At 38.9% G+C, this 17,431-nt stretch overlaps 1 protein-coding gene across 2 annotated transcripts; it reads left to right on the top strand.

Moving 5' to 3' along the window:
- The first annotated feature begins 1,069 nt into the window (after positions 1-1,069).
- On the top strand, positions 1,070-17,083 carry rfc2 (replication factor C (activator 1) 2). 2 transcript variants are annotated; one of them, XM_012823361.3, is made up of 11 exons: positions 1,070-1,260; positions 4,267-4,336; positions 7,891-7,932; positions 8,038-8,144; positions 8,241-8,342; positions 13,368-13,468; positions 13,584-13,741; positions 15,982-16,047; positions 16,136-16,216; positions 16,311-16,424; positions 16,546-17,083. In XM_012823361.3, the coding sequence occupies exons 1-11, from the start codon at positions 1,151-1,153 to the stop codon at positions 16,645-16,647; spliced, it is 1,053 nt and encodes a 350-aa protein (XP_012678815.1). In that variant the 5' UTR covers positions 1,070-1,150; the 3' UTR covers positions 16,648-17,083. The 2 variants fall into 2 exon arrangements, with proteins under 2 accessions (XP_012678815.1, XP_042558899.1); XM_042702965.1 differs by lacking the exon at positions 1,070-1,260 and adding an exon at positions 3,912-3,955.
- The last annotated feature ends 348 nt before the right edge of the window (positions 17,084-17,431 follow it).

Here is a 17,431-nt window from a genome sequence, read left to right as displayed (position 1 = left end):
TTGAGCAGGATGGACTTTTAAACAGTTATTTTGCTACATTTCTGTGTGTTTATCTAGTTATTTTGTTGTGTATACACGGTTCTTGTGCATTATTTTATAATAAGAATGAAATACTGTAAACATTATTCTTTATATTTCAGTGAGGAAAGAAATTGCCTAGTAGTGTATTATAATAGTGAAATGGTGCAGGGATTATTCCAACGACGTGCGTAAGAGCAGTTGCGCAAAGAACTGCAAATAAAGTGAATGGAAGTCAACGGACACCGTAAACATAAGAAGAGCGGGGACCAAAGAAAAAAGTATCAGATAGCTTGACGCCTGTTGGCCACCTGGGGTGTCGAAATGGTACTGCAGAAATAGGCAGTGGGCGTAATCACACAAGCCAAAACACAAACATTCTGCTACGGAAAGGACATTTTAAAAGGAGAGTGTTGTAGTCAGAGAAGCCAATATTTCAGTTTAACATGTTTCCTTAACTGACATATCATTTTTGTTTTATTATTTAGTACAGTAAATGTATTACATGTTGATCCTTTAACTTTGCTCTTCTATTACACTTCTTGGTATATTTTCTTTTGTATTTCTTTCTATTTTTTTCACTTCTTACTTGTTTTAATTGTTCCTTAAATTCTTTATTATTCATGTATTTACACATAGGGTTTACTTGACTTGACAATTTGAAGTTCATTAGTGGGGTCTGAATGTGACCCAGCTGGGGCTGACCATGCCCTGGTACCTACAAAGACGACCCAGGGCTCATTATCTATATATTTGGAAAAGTGCCCCCCCCCCCCCCCCCCCCCCCCCCCATTTCATTCATGCACAAGCCTCACCCACACAGATGAAGTGGAGTGACACATGGAGAGAAGTTCAAACGCCTCTCTTGTAGGTACAAATTTGACCTTTTTTTTTTAGCTGAACAACACTAATAGGTTGTTTGTATTTTGAAAAGGGCATTTCAAGCTCTTTTTCTGGTTCAACATCTACGTTAAAGTGTTTACACTATGATTCAAAACAAATGAATAAAGTTTCGACTTTTATTTTGAAAACTTGACGAACGTCGGCCATATTGAAAATACGCAGCTACTTCAGGAAGCACGCAGCGAGGGGAACGGCGGGAATTATCTATCGTTAGTGAAAAACTTTCCAAATGGACGTGGAGGAAAATGATAATCTCAAACCAGAAAAGGATGCAGGCTCATCCGCAAAGAAGGACGATATCGTATCCAAGGGAGTGGTTGAAGCATACGAGTTACCATGGTAATATACAACTAACTCCAACAGTAGTTTACCAAGATCTCTCGTTCATTAATTTACATCACCCTACTGTGCAGGTGGAAGTGGTTGTGGGAGATTTTTTCCCCCTTTACCTATAACATTAATCCTCCATCCTCTACATTCTGTTAAAATATGTGTGCAAATAAAAATGCAGTTTTAATGTGATTTTGCGAGATGAACTCTATAAGGTAATGTTTACTATGCGTGAGGTAGGAAATGTTTGCGGGGCAATTGTTTAGTGACTATAATACAGTTCGTTAACCTAACAAGTTTGCATACGGCTTTCCATGTCGTTTTGTATCACAGACCCATACGAGTCCGTAATGTTTGCTTGGAGTACTAGATATTTCTTTCAATTCTACTTTCTGTTCATCTCACGAAAAACGGAAGATGGCGCACGCGGAGTGAATGAGGCTAAAATCGTTCATAGATCTCACGGTACTGATACATGTCACTGAAGTGAAACGCTCGCTTCGCTTTGAGTGGTCGTGTGGAAGTAGTGTAAGTTAGCAAGCTAGCCAGCTAGTAGGCTATCCAGTCACTTGTCAAAAGCAGTGCTCAGTCAATTCTCCCTGAATAAACAATGATGATGATGAAAAGCGAGTGAAGTGAAATTCTGTATTCCGTTCATTTCTGTTGGAGGCAGGCGATTGTGACGTAGACGAGCGAAAAAAGGTTGGGGAAAGTTTAATCATAGGATCTCTCATTCATTAATTCACATCACCCTGCAAATAATGAGCGAATTTAACTAGCAACAGCCAATCAGATTGTTTTGTGTTGTCTCTGACTGTTTGAAAATCTCAGACTATGGCCTCATTCGGTTGTTTAATTATATATATATATAAAATAATAATAATAAAAATAAATAAATAAATATACACTCACCGGCCACTTCATTAGGAACACCTTGCTAGTACCAGGTTGGACCTCCTTTTGCCTTCAGAACTGCCTTCATTATTTGTGGCATAGATTCAACAAGGCGCTGGAAACATTCCTCAGAGATTTTCCAAATGTTTCCATATTGTCATGAGAGCATCAAGCAGTTGCTGCAGATTTGTCGGCTGCACATCCATGATGCGAATCTCCCATTCCACCAAATCCCAAAGGTGTTCTATTGGATTGAGATCTGGTGACTGTGGAAGTCACCGGAGTACAGTGAACTCATTGTCATGTTCAAGAAATCAGTTTGAGATGATTTGAGCTTTGTGACATGGCACGTTATCCTGCTGGAAGTAGCCATCAGAAGATGGGTACAATCAGGGATGGATTACCGAACGAGCCTACCAGGCCCAGGGGCCCATGAGCTCAGGTGGGCCCTAAGCCAGAGCTTCTGCGTGACGTCGCTGTTATGTATCTCTTATTTGTGGTTGAAAAAGATATATTTTGTTTATTTGCTGTTGGCTTTATTTGAGTGTACCTGCGCTGTCAGGGGCATAACTATCGACAGTGCAGTCGCACTGGGGCCCTTGGGCGAAGCGGGCCCACCCACGATGCATTTCTCGGAAGTGACTTTTTGCCTTGTCATATAGCTCATCATCGCTTACATTTTACATTTACATTTACATTTAGTCATTTAGCAGACGCTTTTATCCAAAGCGACTTACAAGGATGTATACACATTTTACATTTACACTGATGGCACACTGCACATCAGGAGCAATTAGGGGTTTTTCTTGCTCAAGGACGCTTCGACAGGGAATCGAACTAGCAACCTTCTGATTACTAAACGACTTCTCTACCTCCTGTACCACTGTCGCCCGCTTACGAGCTGATGACCACTACAACAGGGACATAGCAATAACGTCTCCTGCACAGCTGCTGTCATTCAAGCTGAGTTGTCAGCCCACTAGCTGGTTAGCTTGCTAGCTATAAAGTCATAGTATATAACTATACATTAAAATCATCTCAAGACACTACAGAACAGACAAATTATCTAGGCAATATGAGTAAATCACAAGTTCTATTCAGAACAATAATCATGAGTAATCCAGTAGTATTGTTTAAGGAAAACTGAACAGAAAACATGATTATTCTAAATTTGACGACCATTACTGATTTTACTTAGCCAATCCTTTACCTACCAACTCAACCTTCAATATGCATGAATTTAGGAAAGGCCTTTTCTATTGAAATTCCATCTCCATACAAGACAAAAGGCCTTTTATTCTGAAATACCATCTCCATACAAGACACAGGGCTGAATAAACCGTTGGACGCAACAATATGCATTCAGTCTAATATGTTGGATATTTAGTATAAGATCATGTTTGAACACTATTCCCAATTTCACAACTGAATACAAGGTGAAATAAGATAATGTGTAGTACTTAATTTAACTTTTAATGAGGTAACAGTTATATATCCAGCTATGTCGTAAACGTCAAGTGAATGTCTACCAAGTGAACTTCACTGCAGTCATCAATCCATCACACACCTTCCACCAAATGAGTGGGAGATAAAGCAGTAGCAGTGGCAATCTGCAAAGTGGCGATTTGCCAAAAAACTGGAGAGACTTTAAAATGTATACCTGCTTATGTATTTGCCTACAGGAAAAAAAAATTCCAGGCAACAAAGTTGTCCTCTGTTTATTTTCAGCCTGGTATGGTGGTAACTATTAGGATCTACATGGTGTGTGCATTACTGTGAAAATGACCTGTGGATTGGCTCTCTACCTACAGTAGGCTCAAATAGTGTGGTGCTGCTGCCCATAAAGAATGCGCCTACATACTTGTATACTTACATTTTGTTGAATAATTTGAAATGATACTTTGACTTCTCACAGAGTTTTTCCTTTGACAATTACTTGTACTTCTATTTGAGTATGGAGAGTGTGTATGGTCCTCACACGACCATACACCATCCAAATTAATCTGAAGATGATGCCAAAACTAGTTGCCTATAAAACATACCTTCAAATATGGCACATTTTTGCATGGTGTTGCTTTAAGGAGGCTTTCTGACTGGGTTAATGTTTATGCTGTGTTGCAGGGTAGAGAAATATCGACCCCTTAAATTGGAGGACATTGTAGGCAACGAAGAAACTGTTAACAGACTAGAGGTAAGTAAATGTTGGAGTTATTTAAACTATTAACAGACTAGAGGTAAGTAAATGTTGGAGTTATTTAACTGGGGGCATGCACTACTTCCATAACTGCTGGATGATTCTGTATAAGGAACCCCTACAGTGATGAGCCAATATAACAACAAATAATTGAATCACTTCATTCAGACTAAGTTTAAAAAAACTGAAGCTTTTCCTTCTTAACAGCTATTTGTTTATATAGGTCCATTAACAACTGACATTGTGTCAAGGTGCTTAAGAGACCCTGAACCTCCTAGCGCAAGCACATAGGTGACAATAGCAAGGAAAAACTCCCTTTTAAAGTAACACTATGCAAAAATGTAACACTTTGAAAATTTGAATTGCGCTTTAATTGACTATTAGGTCTTGGTATAATTTTTCAGGATATACACTAGCGAAGCTATGTCAGTTATCGGACAGTGTCAAACATCGGCCATTCTGTTAAACAATCAAAATGCTAAGTTTAATAATGGATTAACAATCTATAACTTCAGTTTAATAATGGATTCACATGACAACGCGAACGTTTGCCGATAACACAGGCCGTCCGAATATTAACACCGTTACGATATGTAGTTTGGCGTTCTGGGACTGAACATCCTGCGAAAAAAGAAGAAAAGCTTTCACAGCACAACCATGTCAGTGTCTATATTGCCAAAGGACACCAGCTAGCTTTTATTAGTGCCAAATGGACAGAGGACCTATGAGCATGTCTTTGTCTTTTTAGAGCTGAATGCTGGAATTGCATCTGTGGTTACAAAGCATGATGTGTCCTTTTGGCCTATAGGCAAAGATTTCAGAATGCGTAAGGTCAAAATTCCCTTCTACTTTTAGAAAGCCTAATTCAGACAAAGTTTAAAATAACTAAAGCTTTTCCTTCTTAACATGCTGTCTGTTTAAATGTATAATAGTTGCTTGTGTGCAATCGTGTCTTTCTTTTGCACTATAAAAGCTTGTATACAGCTGCACCCTTTAGGTTGGAATTCATGTACCTGTTGGTTAAACTGACTGACCTTTCCTCAAGTTAGCAGTTGAAAACACTGTGCGCATGTTCAATGCGCTTTCAACAATGAGTTGTGAGGCACGATAATGATGACCCCACAGCCAATACAAAATAACGATGACATATGTCAAGACCGTAAGTAAATGTTGTTTACAGTATCAGCGTTGCTACACAGCCATTGTTGCCATCGCAGTTATGTTAGCCACTACTAATAGCGAGGCAATATAATGAATCAAGTCGACAACAAAAGTTACATTTAGTTTCTTGCTAATAGCCAGAGGATATATATATAGATTTATCAAAATAAACCAAACATTCGTTGCAGTACAAAAGTAAAGTTTTAGCTGATTCAGCTATCTAATGTTATACAGCTAGCTAGCGACTGTGCGCTACTTGCCTTTTACACTTGTAAATGTTAAAACCATATGGTTGAAATACAACTGTTTCTGATATTCTCTGTCAACACTCGACAAATAAATCAATACACAGGTTAATAAAAATGCGATTAACCTGTTTTTAAGTAAATATTAATATGCTTGGATAACAATTCGTTTTCAATGCCAAAATGCCACTGGCAATACACCGCCAAAGTCGCTTTTCCACTGTGATAAGGAAAAATTAATACATTCACAGCCTAACTTTCCATGTTGTCAGACACGGATGATAACATTATGAGCCTGTCAGTGGCAAAGAAGCAGTTTACTTTGACCCAGGTGCTTACCCCATATAACATTGTATACAGTGGGTACGGAAAGTATTCAGACCCCTTTACATTTTTCACTTTGTTTCATTGCAGCCATTTGCTAAAATCAAAAAAGTTATTTTTTTTCTTCACATTAATGTACACTCAGCGACCCATCTTGACAGAAAAAAACAGAAATGTAGAATTTTTTGCAAATTTATTAAAAAATAAAAACTGATATCACATGGTCATAAGTATTCAGACCCTTTGCTCAGTATTGAGTAGAAACACCCTTTTGAGCTAGTACAGCCATGAGTCTTCTTGGGAATGATGCAACAAGTTTCTCACACCTGAATTTGGGGATCCTCTGCCATTCTTCCTTGCAGATCCTCTCCAGTTCTGTCAGGTTGAATGGTGAACGTTGGTGGACAGCCATTTTCAGGTCTCTCCAGAGATGCTCAATTGGGTTTAGGTCAGGGCTCTGGCTGGGCCAGTCAAGAATGGTCACAGACTTGTTCCGAAGCCACTCCTTTGTTATTTTAGCTGTGTGCTTCGGGTCATTGTCTTGTTGGAAGGTGAACCTTCAGCCCAGTCTGAGGTCCTGAGCACTCTGGAGGAGGTTTTCTTCCAGGATATCTCTGTACATGGCCGCATTCATCTTTCCTTCAATTGCAACCAGTCGTCCTGTCCCTGCAGCTGAAAAACACCCCCATAGCCTGATGCTGCCACCACCATGTTTTACTGTTGGGATGGTATTAGGCAGGTGATGAGCAGTGCCTGGTTTTCTCCACACATACCGCTTAGAATTAACGCCAAAAAGTTCAATCTTGGTCTCATCAGACCAGATAATCTTATTTCTCATAGTTTGGGAGTCCTCCATGTGTTTTTTGGCAAACTCTATGCGGGCTTTCATTTGTCTTGCACTGAGGAGAGGCTTCCGTCGGGCCACTCTGCCATAAAGCCCCGACTGGTGGAGGGCTTCAGTGATAGTTGACTTTGTGGAACTTTCTCCCATCTCCCTACTGCATCTCTGGAGCTCAGCCACAGTGATCTTTGGGTTCTTCTTTACCTCTCTCACCAAGGCTCTTCTCCCACGATTGCTCAGTTTGGTTGGACGGCCAGGTCTAGGAAGAGTTCTGGTCATCCCATACTTCTTCCATTTAAGGAATATGGAGGCCACTCTGCTCTTAGGAACCTTGAGTGCTGCAGAAATTCTTTTGTAACCTTGGCCAGATCTGTGCCTTGCCACAATTATGTCTCTGAGCTCCTTGGGCAGTTCCTTCGACCTCATGATTCTCATTTGTTCTGACATGCACTCTGAGCTGTAAGGTCTTATATAGACAGGCGTGTGCCTTTCCTAATCAAGTCCAATCAGTTTAATTTTTTTAATCTGGACTCCAATGAAGGAGTAGAAACATCTCAAGGAGGATCAGAAGAAATGGACAGCATGTGAGTTAAATATGAGTGTCACAGCAAAGGGTCTGAATACTTATGACCATGTGATATTTCAGTTTTAATTTTTTAATACATTTGCAAACATTTCTACATTTCTGTTTTTTTCTGTCAAGATGGGTTGCTGAGTGTACATTAATGCGAAAAAAAAATGAACTTGTTCGATTTTAGCAAATGGCTGCAATGAAACAAAGAGTGAAAAATGTAAAGGGGTCTGAATACTTTCCGTACCCACTGTAGCTGTTTTGCTGTTGCCAGATGTAGTGTTCTAACTTTATACTGGATCGATTTTGATAGTTAATTGTGCTTAGTAATAGTTTGGACCCACAAAGATCTAAAAATAAGGCTGAAGGTTCCCTTGAAGTATTAACCTGACTGTTTTATTTTTTCCAGGTTTTTTCCAGACAAGGCAACGTTCCAAACATTATAATTGCTGTGAGTTCAGTTGGGTTTAGTCCATTTTATTTTTCTTAATGAAACGAATAATGTCTGTGTGTTGGTGGTGAAGGTCTCAATCTGAATGGCATGTCATTGTAACAGGGGCCTCCTGGTACTGGAAAAACAACCAGCATTTTATGCTTAGCCAGAGCACTGCTAGGTCCTGCTATGAAGGATGCTGTTCTTGAGCTGAATGCGTCAAATGATAGGTAATGGGATCTCTGGGCCTCAATTCATCATTAATAAACTGCTGGAGAAAAACTTTGTGTGAAATGTCTGATTTGTAATTGCTTAAATCTTTGTAGAGGTATTGATGTGGTGAGAAACAAGATCAAGATGTTTGCCCAGCAGAAAGTCACTCTCCCCAAAGGACGGCACAAGATTATTATCCTTGATGAAGCAGACAGGTAAGACTTGGAAAGGAATCATCAAGTAGGTGTGTTGTAATAAATGCAAAACTTGTCATGATCAGATGCTAACGGTTCAGGTCTAAGTGAGACAGACAGAGTACACATCCAGGGGTATGGTTTACAGAATCAGATGATGCAAAATTATGCGATGCTTAATTCGTGTCTGACACAACAGGAGAATAGCAATATTCGGTTAATTGAATCATTGTTTTATATCAATACTCTGGAAACCATATCAATGGTAACTAGATCAGCCGTAAATTAGGCTTAATAAACGGCCCATCAGTGAGTGAGTGAGTTTGGAGTTTAGTGAATGAACAACATTCAATTCAAACAAATTCTCATTTTCTCAAGTGACATAAGCTAAAGACAGTCGTACTAAAAACCAAACAGGTTGTCTCATTTTAAACACTACAATTATTTCCTTTGGACAAAGTTTGTGAACCCCTTGGAGATTCCTGAAAATCTGCATAAATCTAAAACCTAAAATGTGATCAAAAGCAGCTGGAGTATTTATTAACAAGTAAAATGGTGTACCTATTTATTTACTGACCAAATGAGCCAACATTAAATGACCATAGTGGAAAAAAGTATGTGCACCCCTCCTTCCAATAACTGGCGTGAACAAATGTAACATTGACTTTATTCAAACATGTCCATTAGTTGTTTTGGCCCGTTCCTCCATATTGAAGTACTTCAACTCACTGATGTTAGTGGGATTTCTTGCATGACCCCCCTGTTTCATATTCTGCCATATTGTATACCGTATTGTCTGGACTATGTCACACAGTATTAGTCACACATCAAGATATGTGTCGTTAAGAGGAAACGAAAAAGTTGCTTTTATAAGTCACATTTATTTTTTCATATATTTCAAGAATCCAAGAAAACTGTTTTTTAATTGGCTGAAACACTGTTTGTTTACAAATTAAAGGTAGGTTAGGAGATTTCTTTCAGAAGAATTTCTTGAAATTCTCTACATCCTGATGGCATTGTTGTCCTGGTCCTGGGGTACCACAAACGGACTATCAATTCATCAGTCCAGCAGTTCATTTGTTTTCCCCAAGGTTATACACAGGAGATGTTAAAGATGTTAAATTCCTTGTGCTAATGGTTGGGCACTCAGCAGGATATAGTAATAACGCACAACTGGGTGGTGACAGCACGCATTGTGCCTTCCTTCACAGTACAACATGTGCTGTCTGTAGCTCACAACCGCTAAACACAACATGACTGCCCAACCAAAGAACCTGAGGAGCAGTATACATCAACAAAGCTGCCTTTGTGAGCATTTCACGGGGGTTTTCAAGCAGGCCCCTTCTTTCATCAGTGTTTCGCTGAATTAAGCCCATGACGCCTCAAAAAGGTTTTGTAGGGTTAGGGTAAAAAACAACCATTTAGTTCAAATAAGAAGCATTGTGTTTGGTGAGAACCACAAGCTACCAGCAACAGTACCTCATCCCAACTACGAAACAAGGTGGTGATAAAATGACAACCAAGAGCGCATATTACCAATAACAGAACTATGAAGTCCACTTTGTGCCAGGAAATTCCAGCTAATTAGTGGGGTATTCATCTGCAAAGTGATGGGAGAGACTTGTGGAAATCTTTGATTGTAATCATTGGGCCTCATTCTCCAACGCAGTTAAGAACAATTTAGAGAGACATTTCTTCTTAACTCCACTTACGACGTTCCCAGGACAATTCTGGCATTCTTGAAAGTTTTCTCATCTGGGATTCGTGCTTAACTTAGACCAGAATTTAAGAACACTAAATAGCAGTCGTAAATTGGCCAGATTGTTCTTAAGGGCTGAATTTGTGAGAAATCGTTGGTGATTACGTTCACATCAATTCTACAGACATCCTCGGATTTAAATAATTATAATAATAATAATAAATACGAGAATATTTGTATCATTAACAATTACGTTTCACATGTATAGTCATGATTCTACAAGGCATCGTGATGTCCTAAAATAAATAAAAGCACTTTACGAACACTGCAAATACAAGTGAATAAATAAATAAGCACTAAACTCAATCGCGTAGATATAGCCATAGTGGCTTAGAATGGACACATCTACATTCTGCAACAGTACCTCCACCTCTGCACCGGTGAAGTTAGGTTTTAATTTACTGACCTGTGCACCACCAGTGTTTGCTTTCCGCTTTGACATGACTGTCGATTGTGTTGCTTTCAAGTTGCTTTGGCGTGGATTCTGTTGATTCTGACTGCACACGTCACTACGGTTGCGTGCCCTTATAAGGAGCTGGCGGGGCATGTATGTATGCAAATCCAGGTGTACAAGAATGCGCGTTCAATTTAAGAATCCTCATTCGGGGGAGCACAGCTGAGAACACTTCGGCTGCGTAAGAACCCATTTCCAGGAGTTAATGAATCTGCCGGAGATCTTTTCTTATGTTGGTCTTTCGAAGTTCGGAAGAAGATATTTAAGAAGACACTTAAGAAAATGTTCGAGAATGAGGCCCATTTTTATTGGAGGAAAGGCTCACACACATTTTCACACTATGGTCACTCAATGCTGGATTATTTAGTTAATAAATAAAGAACACAATTGGTTTGTGGATACATAATCCATTGGACATTCTCTATTTATTTGATTGACTTAGATGAACAGCTGATCACATTTTAGGTCATACTTATGCATATTTTCAGCTATTTCTAAGGGATTTACACACTTTCTGGCACCTCTGTACATGCGCTGGCCATTATCCCTTATTTATGTGTAATTTCTGTTGTTAATGTAACGGCACCGCACTGCTTTGAAGTTGTACCTTTTAAAAAGGTGGTTGATTTGAAACCAGGCAGTGTGTTTGTGTTGTAATATAATAGGTTGATTGAAACCAGGCAGTGTGTTTGTGTTGTAATATAATCGGCAGTGTGTTTGTGTTGTAATGTAATAGGTTGATTGAAACAAGGCAGTGTGTTTGTGTTGTAATATAATAGGTTGATTGAAACAAGGCAGTGTGTTTGTGTTGTAATATAATAGGTTGATTGAAACAAGGCAGTGTGTTTGTGTTGTAATATAATCGGCAGTGTGTTTGTGTTGTAATGTAATGGGTTGTTTTGTGTTGTAGTGTAATAGCCAGTGTGTTTGTGTTGTAATGTAATAGGCAGTGTGTTTGTGTTGTAATATAATAGGTTGATTGAAACAAGGCAGTGTGTTTGTGTTGTAATATAATCGGCAGTGTGTTTGTGTTGTAATGTAATGGGTTGTTTTGTGTTGTAGTGTAATAGCCAGTGTGTTTGTGTTGTAATGTAATCGGCAGTGTGTTTGTGTTGTAATGTAATAGGTTGTTTTGTGTTGTAATTTAATAGGCAGTGTGTTTGTGTTGTAATATAATAGGCAGTGTGTTTGTGTTGTAATATAATAGGTTGATTGAAACCAGGCAGTGTGTTTGTGTTGTAATGTAATCGGCAGTGTGTTTGTGTTGTAATATAATAGGCAGTGTGTTTGTGTTGTAATGTAATGGGGTGTTTTGTGTTGTAATATAATAGGCAGTGTTTTGTGTTGTAATGTAATGGGGTGTTTTGTGTTGTAATATAATAGGCAGTGTGTTTGTGTTGTAATATAATCGGCAGTGTGTTTGTGTTGTAATGTAATGGGGTGTTTTGTGTTGTAATATAATAGACAGTGTGTTTGTGTTGTAATGTAATCTGCAGTGTGTTTGTGTTGTAATATACAGTAATAGGTTGATTGAAACCAGGCAGTGTGTTTGTGTTGTAATGTAATAGGCAGTGTGTTTGTGTTGTAATGTAATAGGCAGTGTGTTTTGTGTTGTAATATAATGGGGTGTTTTGTGTTTGTGTTGTAATGTAATGGGGTGTTTTGTGTTGTAATGTAATCGGCAGTGTGTTTGTGTTGTAATATAATAGGCAGTGTGTTTGTGTTGTAATATAATGGGGTGTTTTGTGTTGTAATATAATGGGGTGTTTTGTGTTGTAATATAATGGGGTGTTTTGTGTTTGTGTTGTAATGTAATGGGGTGTTTTGTGTTGTAATGTAATCGGCAGTGTGTTTTGTGTGGTAATATAATGGGGTGTTTTGTGTTGTAATATAACAGGTTGTTTTGTGTTGTAATATAATGGGGTGTTTTGTGTTGTAATGTACTGGGCAGTGTGTTTGTGTTGTAATGTAATAGGCAGTGTGTTTGTGTTGTAATGTAATAGGCAGTGTGTTTGTGTTGTAATCGGCAGTGTGTTTGTGTTGTAATGTAATGGGGTGTTTGTGTTGTAATGTAATCGGCAGTGTGTTTGTGTTGTAATCGGCAGTGTGTTTGTGTTTGTAATGTAATCGGCAGTGTGTTTGTGTTGTAATATAATGGGTTGTTTTGTGTTGTAATGTAATCGGCAGTGTGTTTGTGTTGTAATATAATGGGGTGTTTGTGTTGTAATGTAATCGGCAGTGTGATTGTGTTGTAATCGGCAGTGTGTTTGTGTTTGTAATGTAATCGGCAGTGTGTTTGTGTTGTAATATAATGGGTTGTTTTGTGTTGTAATGTAATCGGCAGTGTGTTTGTGTTGTAATATAATGGGGTGTTTGTGTTGTAATGTAATCGGCAGTGTGATTGTGTTGTAATCGGCAGTGTGTTTGTGTTGTAATATAATCGGCAATGTGTTTGTGTTGTAATGTAATGGGGTGTTTTGTGTTGTAATATAATAGGCAGTGTGTTTGTGTTGTAATATACAGTAATAGGTTGATTGAAACCAGGCAGTGTGTTTGTGTTGTAATGTAATAGGCAGTGTGTTTGTGTTGTAATATAATAGGCAGTGTGTTTGTGTTGTAATGTAATAGGCGGTGTGTTTGTGTTGTAATGTAATCGGCAGTGTGTTTGTGTTGTAATGTAATGGGGTGTTTTGTGTTGTAATGTAATCGGCAGTGTGTTTGTGTTGTAATGTAATCGGCAGTGTGTTTGTGTTGTAATGTAATGGGGTGTTTTGTGTTGTAATGTAATGGGGTGTTTTGTGTTGTAATGTAATGGGGTGTTTTGTGTCGGCAGCATGACTGATGGAGCTCAGCAGGCTCTGAGACGCACTATGGAGATCTACTCCAAAACCACACGCTTCGCTCTGGCCTGCAACGCCTCGGACAAGATTATAGGTTAGCGTCTGCTCTTTGTTTGGACGTTACTTTTGTAGTGCTGAATTATGTAGTTCACTGTGCCCATAAATACTTGACCTAATTGTGCAAGTCTAACTGATATTACTTTCACCAGAGCCGATTCAGTCACGTTGTGCAGTGCTTCGCTACACAAAGCTACGGGATGATCAGATCATGATGCGATTGCTGGAGGTGGCGGAGAAGGAAAGACTTACTTCCACCAATGATGGTCTTGAGGCTATTATCTTCACCGCGCAGGGAGACATGAGACAGGTTTGGATTCTTACACAACTAACAAAACATTTCTCCCATTTTCTGAGTATACGCTTAGGCAAATGTGGCTACCAATATTCTGAACATTACTGTGTCTGAACATTACATCTGTAATAGATTTAGGACTTATGCATGAAGCTCAAGTTTGGTATGGACAACATTTTCCACTCAGACATGGTTTTGTTATTATTTAGTAGACCATTTTATGCGAAGTAACTTCCATAATGACATGGGTTTGCCTGGGTTTCAGGGGCTTGGGTAACGTTAGTGGGTGGGGAAGAATTCCATAAGAAGAACTACGCAAGAATCCATTGTCTAATATAACGTAAATACACAGGCATGCTGCTGTGTCCAAGAAAAGGAGTTTCCGTGAGATTAAGAGCCTGTGTGTGTGGCACATGTAGGCCATGGGTCCTGCAGGGTCTTCAGTCCTTGGCTCACTTTACAAACACATTCTGGGGGATGGACATTTTTGACTTGAATGAATTTAATTTGATGAATGTGTTGATGGTTTACTGTAAGGTAGATGTACATAATAGATACAAACATCATATGGTAGATACACGATGCATACAAAACAGCTCAGTGAGAATACAGTGTGTTCAAAGGTTGCTATTACAAGTGGAAGGAGAGTAGGAACAGGAAAACATGTCAATTATTTACATTGCAGGAAAATGCTAGCACAGAGTATGGGGTAGAAAAAAACAATATGTATGACCGTATGGTGGGGATGGGTATGTGTGGGCCGAGATTAGGTGGAGAGTCTACAGCAGCATCCCACAGCGAAGATAGATCGTCTAGACTAGGAGGGGAAGAAAGAAACAAAGTTGGTCTGCCAATATGAACCTGATGGATATGGTGATGAGGAACGATGTTTTCACATCCATCAGCATTTGTGAGCAAGGGTCACCCTATAATTTTGTTAGTAGACATCAATTTGATAAGCAGAAACATTTTGGTTAGGAATAAACAATAGATAATATGGCCACTTTCTATCCTATTGCTAATGCTTATATTGATAGAAGGATATGGAAAGAGAGACACTGCCTGGCCAGATGTATGGGAATTGTATTTGTTTAGTTTTGATAAGTTACGTTTAGTTGTGGTTGGCTGACATGGTGCATGTTGTTTAGTTGTGGTTGGCTGACATGGTGCATGCGGACTTGAGTTCCAATAGCAAGGATGGAGGGGTGTACAGCATTGTCAAACTGACTGGCGACAGCTGCAACACGTGCTGTATGCTGCACCCAGGATCCGTAAAGGCCCTCCTTCACAGTACAACATGCACTGTCTGTAGCCCACTCCTGTTAACCACTACAACATGGCCAGCAAGAAGAGGTGGAGAATGTTGCAGCAGGTGACGGGTTTTGTTGCGCCAGGTGGCGGCCTAGTTGTGCTTCTTTCTTGGCATGGCAAATGGCACGGGCCTAGCCTTACAAAAGCAAGAGTTTATCAATATGGAAATGCACTTCCATCCCTTTTAAAGTCCCAAGCTTGAAAAGTTCTTCCCAGTTGAGTGTAACACACCCATCCCATCCCGTCCCAGCAGCTTCAGCTGTGATGACTGCTCCTTATAGTGCACACGACTGAATGTCAAACTCCATTGGTACACTGGAATTACAAAGGGGATTTTTCACATGGGACAGTATTGGAGAGCACAGTTTTATATTTGCACTGCTGAAGATAAATGTCAATAAACTGATAAGGAATATTTTTATATAAAGATTGAAACACTGGACACTAAAAGGATTGAAAGTGTTACCTGAAACCAATAGCCATGGGTAACATCACTTGCTGTGTGTGTGTGTGTGTGTGTGTGTGTGTGTGTGTGTGTATATGTATATGTATATATATATATATATATATATATATATATATATATATATATATATATATAATACAAATAGGATGCAGATGTTAATATTAATGGTGGGTGGCATTTAAAACCAGAGATATATAACAGCAACATTTTTGCCCAGAATTATGAAATTGTTTGAGAGTGTCTTAAAGCTATTTTACAGATACATTTTTTCCGTTTATGGAATCATGCTATTATTCAGACAAAGTATTTCATGTTGGTTGAACTGTTTTGTAATTATTGTTTTTTGTTTTTAAATGACATGAAATGGTCATGCATAACAACCTTTTTCCTTTCTGGATATAAAATATAGATAGATATAAATATCTATAGTTGTGTTTCAATAGTTGTCAAATGTCTATTCTGATCTTCTTTTCAACAGGCACTTAACAATCTGCAGTCAACAAATTCAGGATTTGGGTTTATCAACAGTGAAAATGTTTTCAAGGTAATGTCCATATTTGTATTGATGTTCGAAAACAATCTTTCCTGCCACTAAAGGTGAATTTTAAACCAATTGTAATGGCTTTGTACAGGTCTGCGATGAGCCTCACCCTCTGCTTGTTAAAAGTATGCTGGAGCACTGTGTCGATGCAAACATCGATGGGGCTTACAAGGTATTTAGTTGGAAGCTGTAAGTGGAGACCATTTTATCGAGCGTAACTTTTGTCTGTTCCGTTTATCACAACTTGCCTTGTCTGCTCTCTGTAGATCATAGAGCAGCTTTGGTCTCTGGGTTACTCTCCAGAAGACATTATTGGAAACATCTTCAGAGTGTGTAAGGCTTTCCCGATGCCTGAGTATCTGAAACTGGAGTTTATAAAGGTGGATATAATCCAGGTTTCTTTTAATAGTTCTCAACAGCCAAATGAATGTGCTTTATCTCTCCAACTGTGAATATGAAGGTGATTAGTCATGAACAAATGAATGTTTTCCCTTATTGCAGGAGATTGGCTACACACATATGAAGGTGGCAGAGGGAGTCAATTCTCTGCTGCAGATGGCTGGACTGTTGGGGAGACTCTGTTGTAAGACTACTGCCCCCTAGGCTTGCTAAACGTCCATTTGACTGGTTCCTTTCCCCTTGGACATTGTTCTTAGGAGGCCCAGAGAGGTCATCCTTTCTCTTCTCTTCTCTTTTCCAATTCTTCTCCTTTTTAGGAAATAAGGACAATCTGTGTTGACATCATATCCAACAGAAATATTTTAAATAAATAAATAAACAAACAGACATCATTTGTTTGCTTTTCTTATGAGCTACCCCTTTGTCTGTGCAATGGTTGGGGCGGTAACACCAGATCATTGTATTTAAAGGTTTGAATTAATCTTTTATTAAAACAAAACCTTGCATTTTCAGAGGTGAACGCAAGTTGTGGTACCAATGAGTAAAGACTGGACATTGAACTTAATAAAGTTATTGCATTCTTAGAAGTGTTTATAAATGGGTAACTATGGGGAAATGGGGGGAAAAGCTGTGAAAAAGTTGTTGAAAGTAGAAAAAAAGGTGCAGGTCTTACATGGGGAACGCTGTTTGTTGCGTACATATATAGACATTTTTTGTTGTTTTCATCAACCTCAATCACTAACGTCTTTTGAGGTAAAGGGGTTGAATATTTCCTATTGCAACTGTAATATATCTTAGTTACTTCCCTACTTTCAGTCTTTTTGGTAAATCTATTTTAGTGCGTTCCGTAGTTTGGCTTTTTTCTAATGGTAATACATCCCAATGACTGCCACTGCCCCACAAAAAATGACTACATACATTACTACTCCTTTGTGTCCTTCAGACACAGAACTTTTTTAAATGTTCAAAACACTACACAGCGAAAAGA

This window comes from Clupea harengus, chromosome 2 (genome assembly GCF_900700415.2).
Source record: "Clupea harengus chromosome 2, Ch_v2.0.2, whole genome shotgun sequence".
Taxonomy (NCBI): Eukaryota; Metazoa; Chordata; class Actinopteri; order Clupeiformes; family Clupeidae; genus Clupea; species Clupea harengus.
Note: the sequence above shows the minus strand (reverse complement) of the source record. Positions and strands in the feature narration are given on the sequence as shown.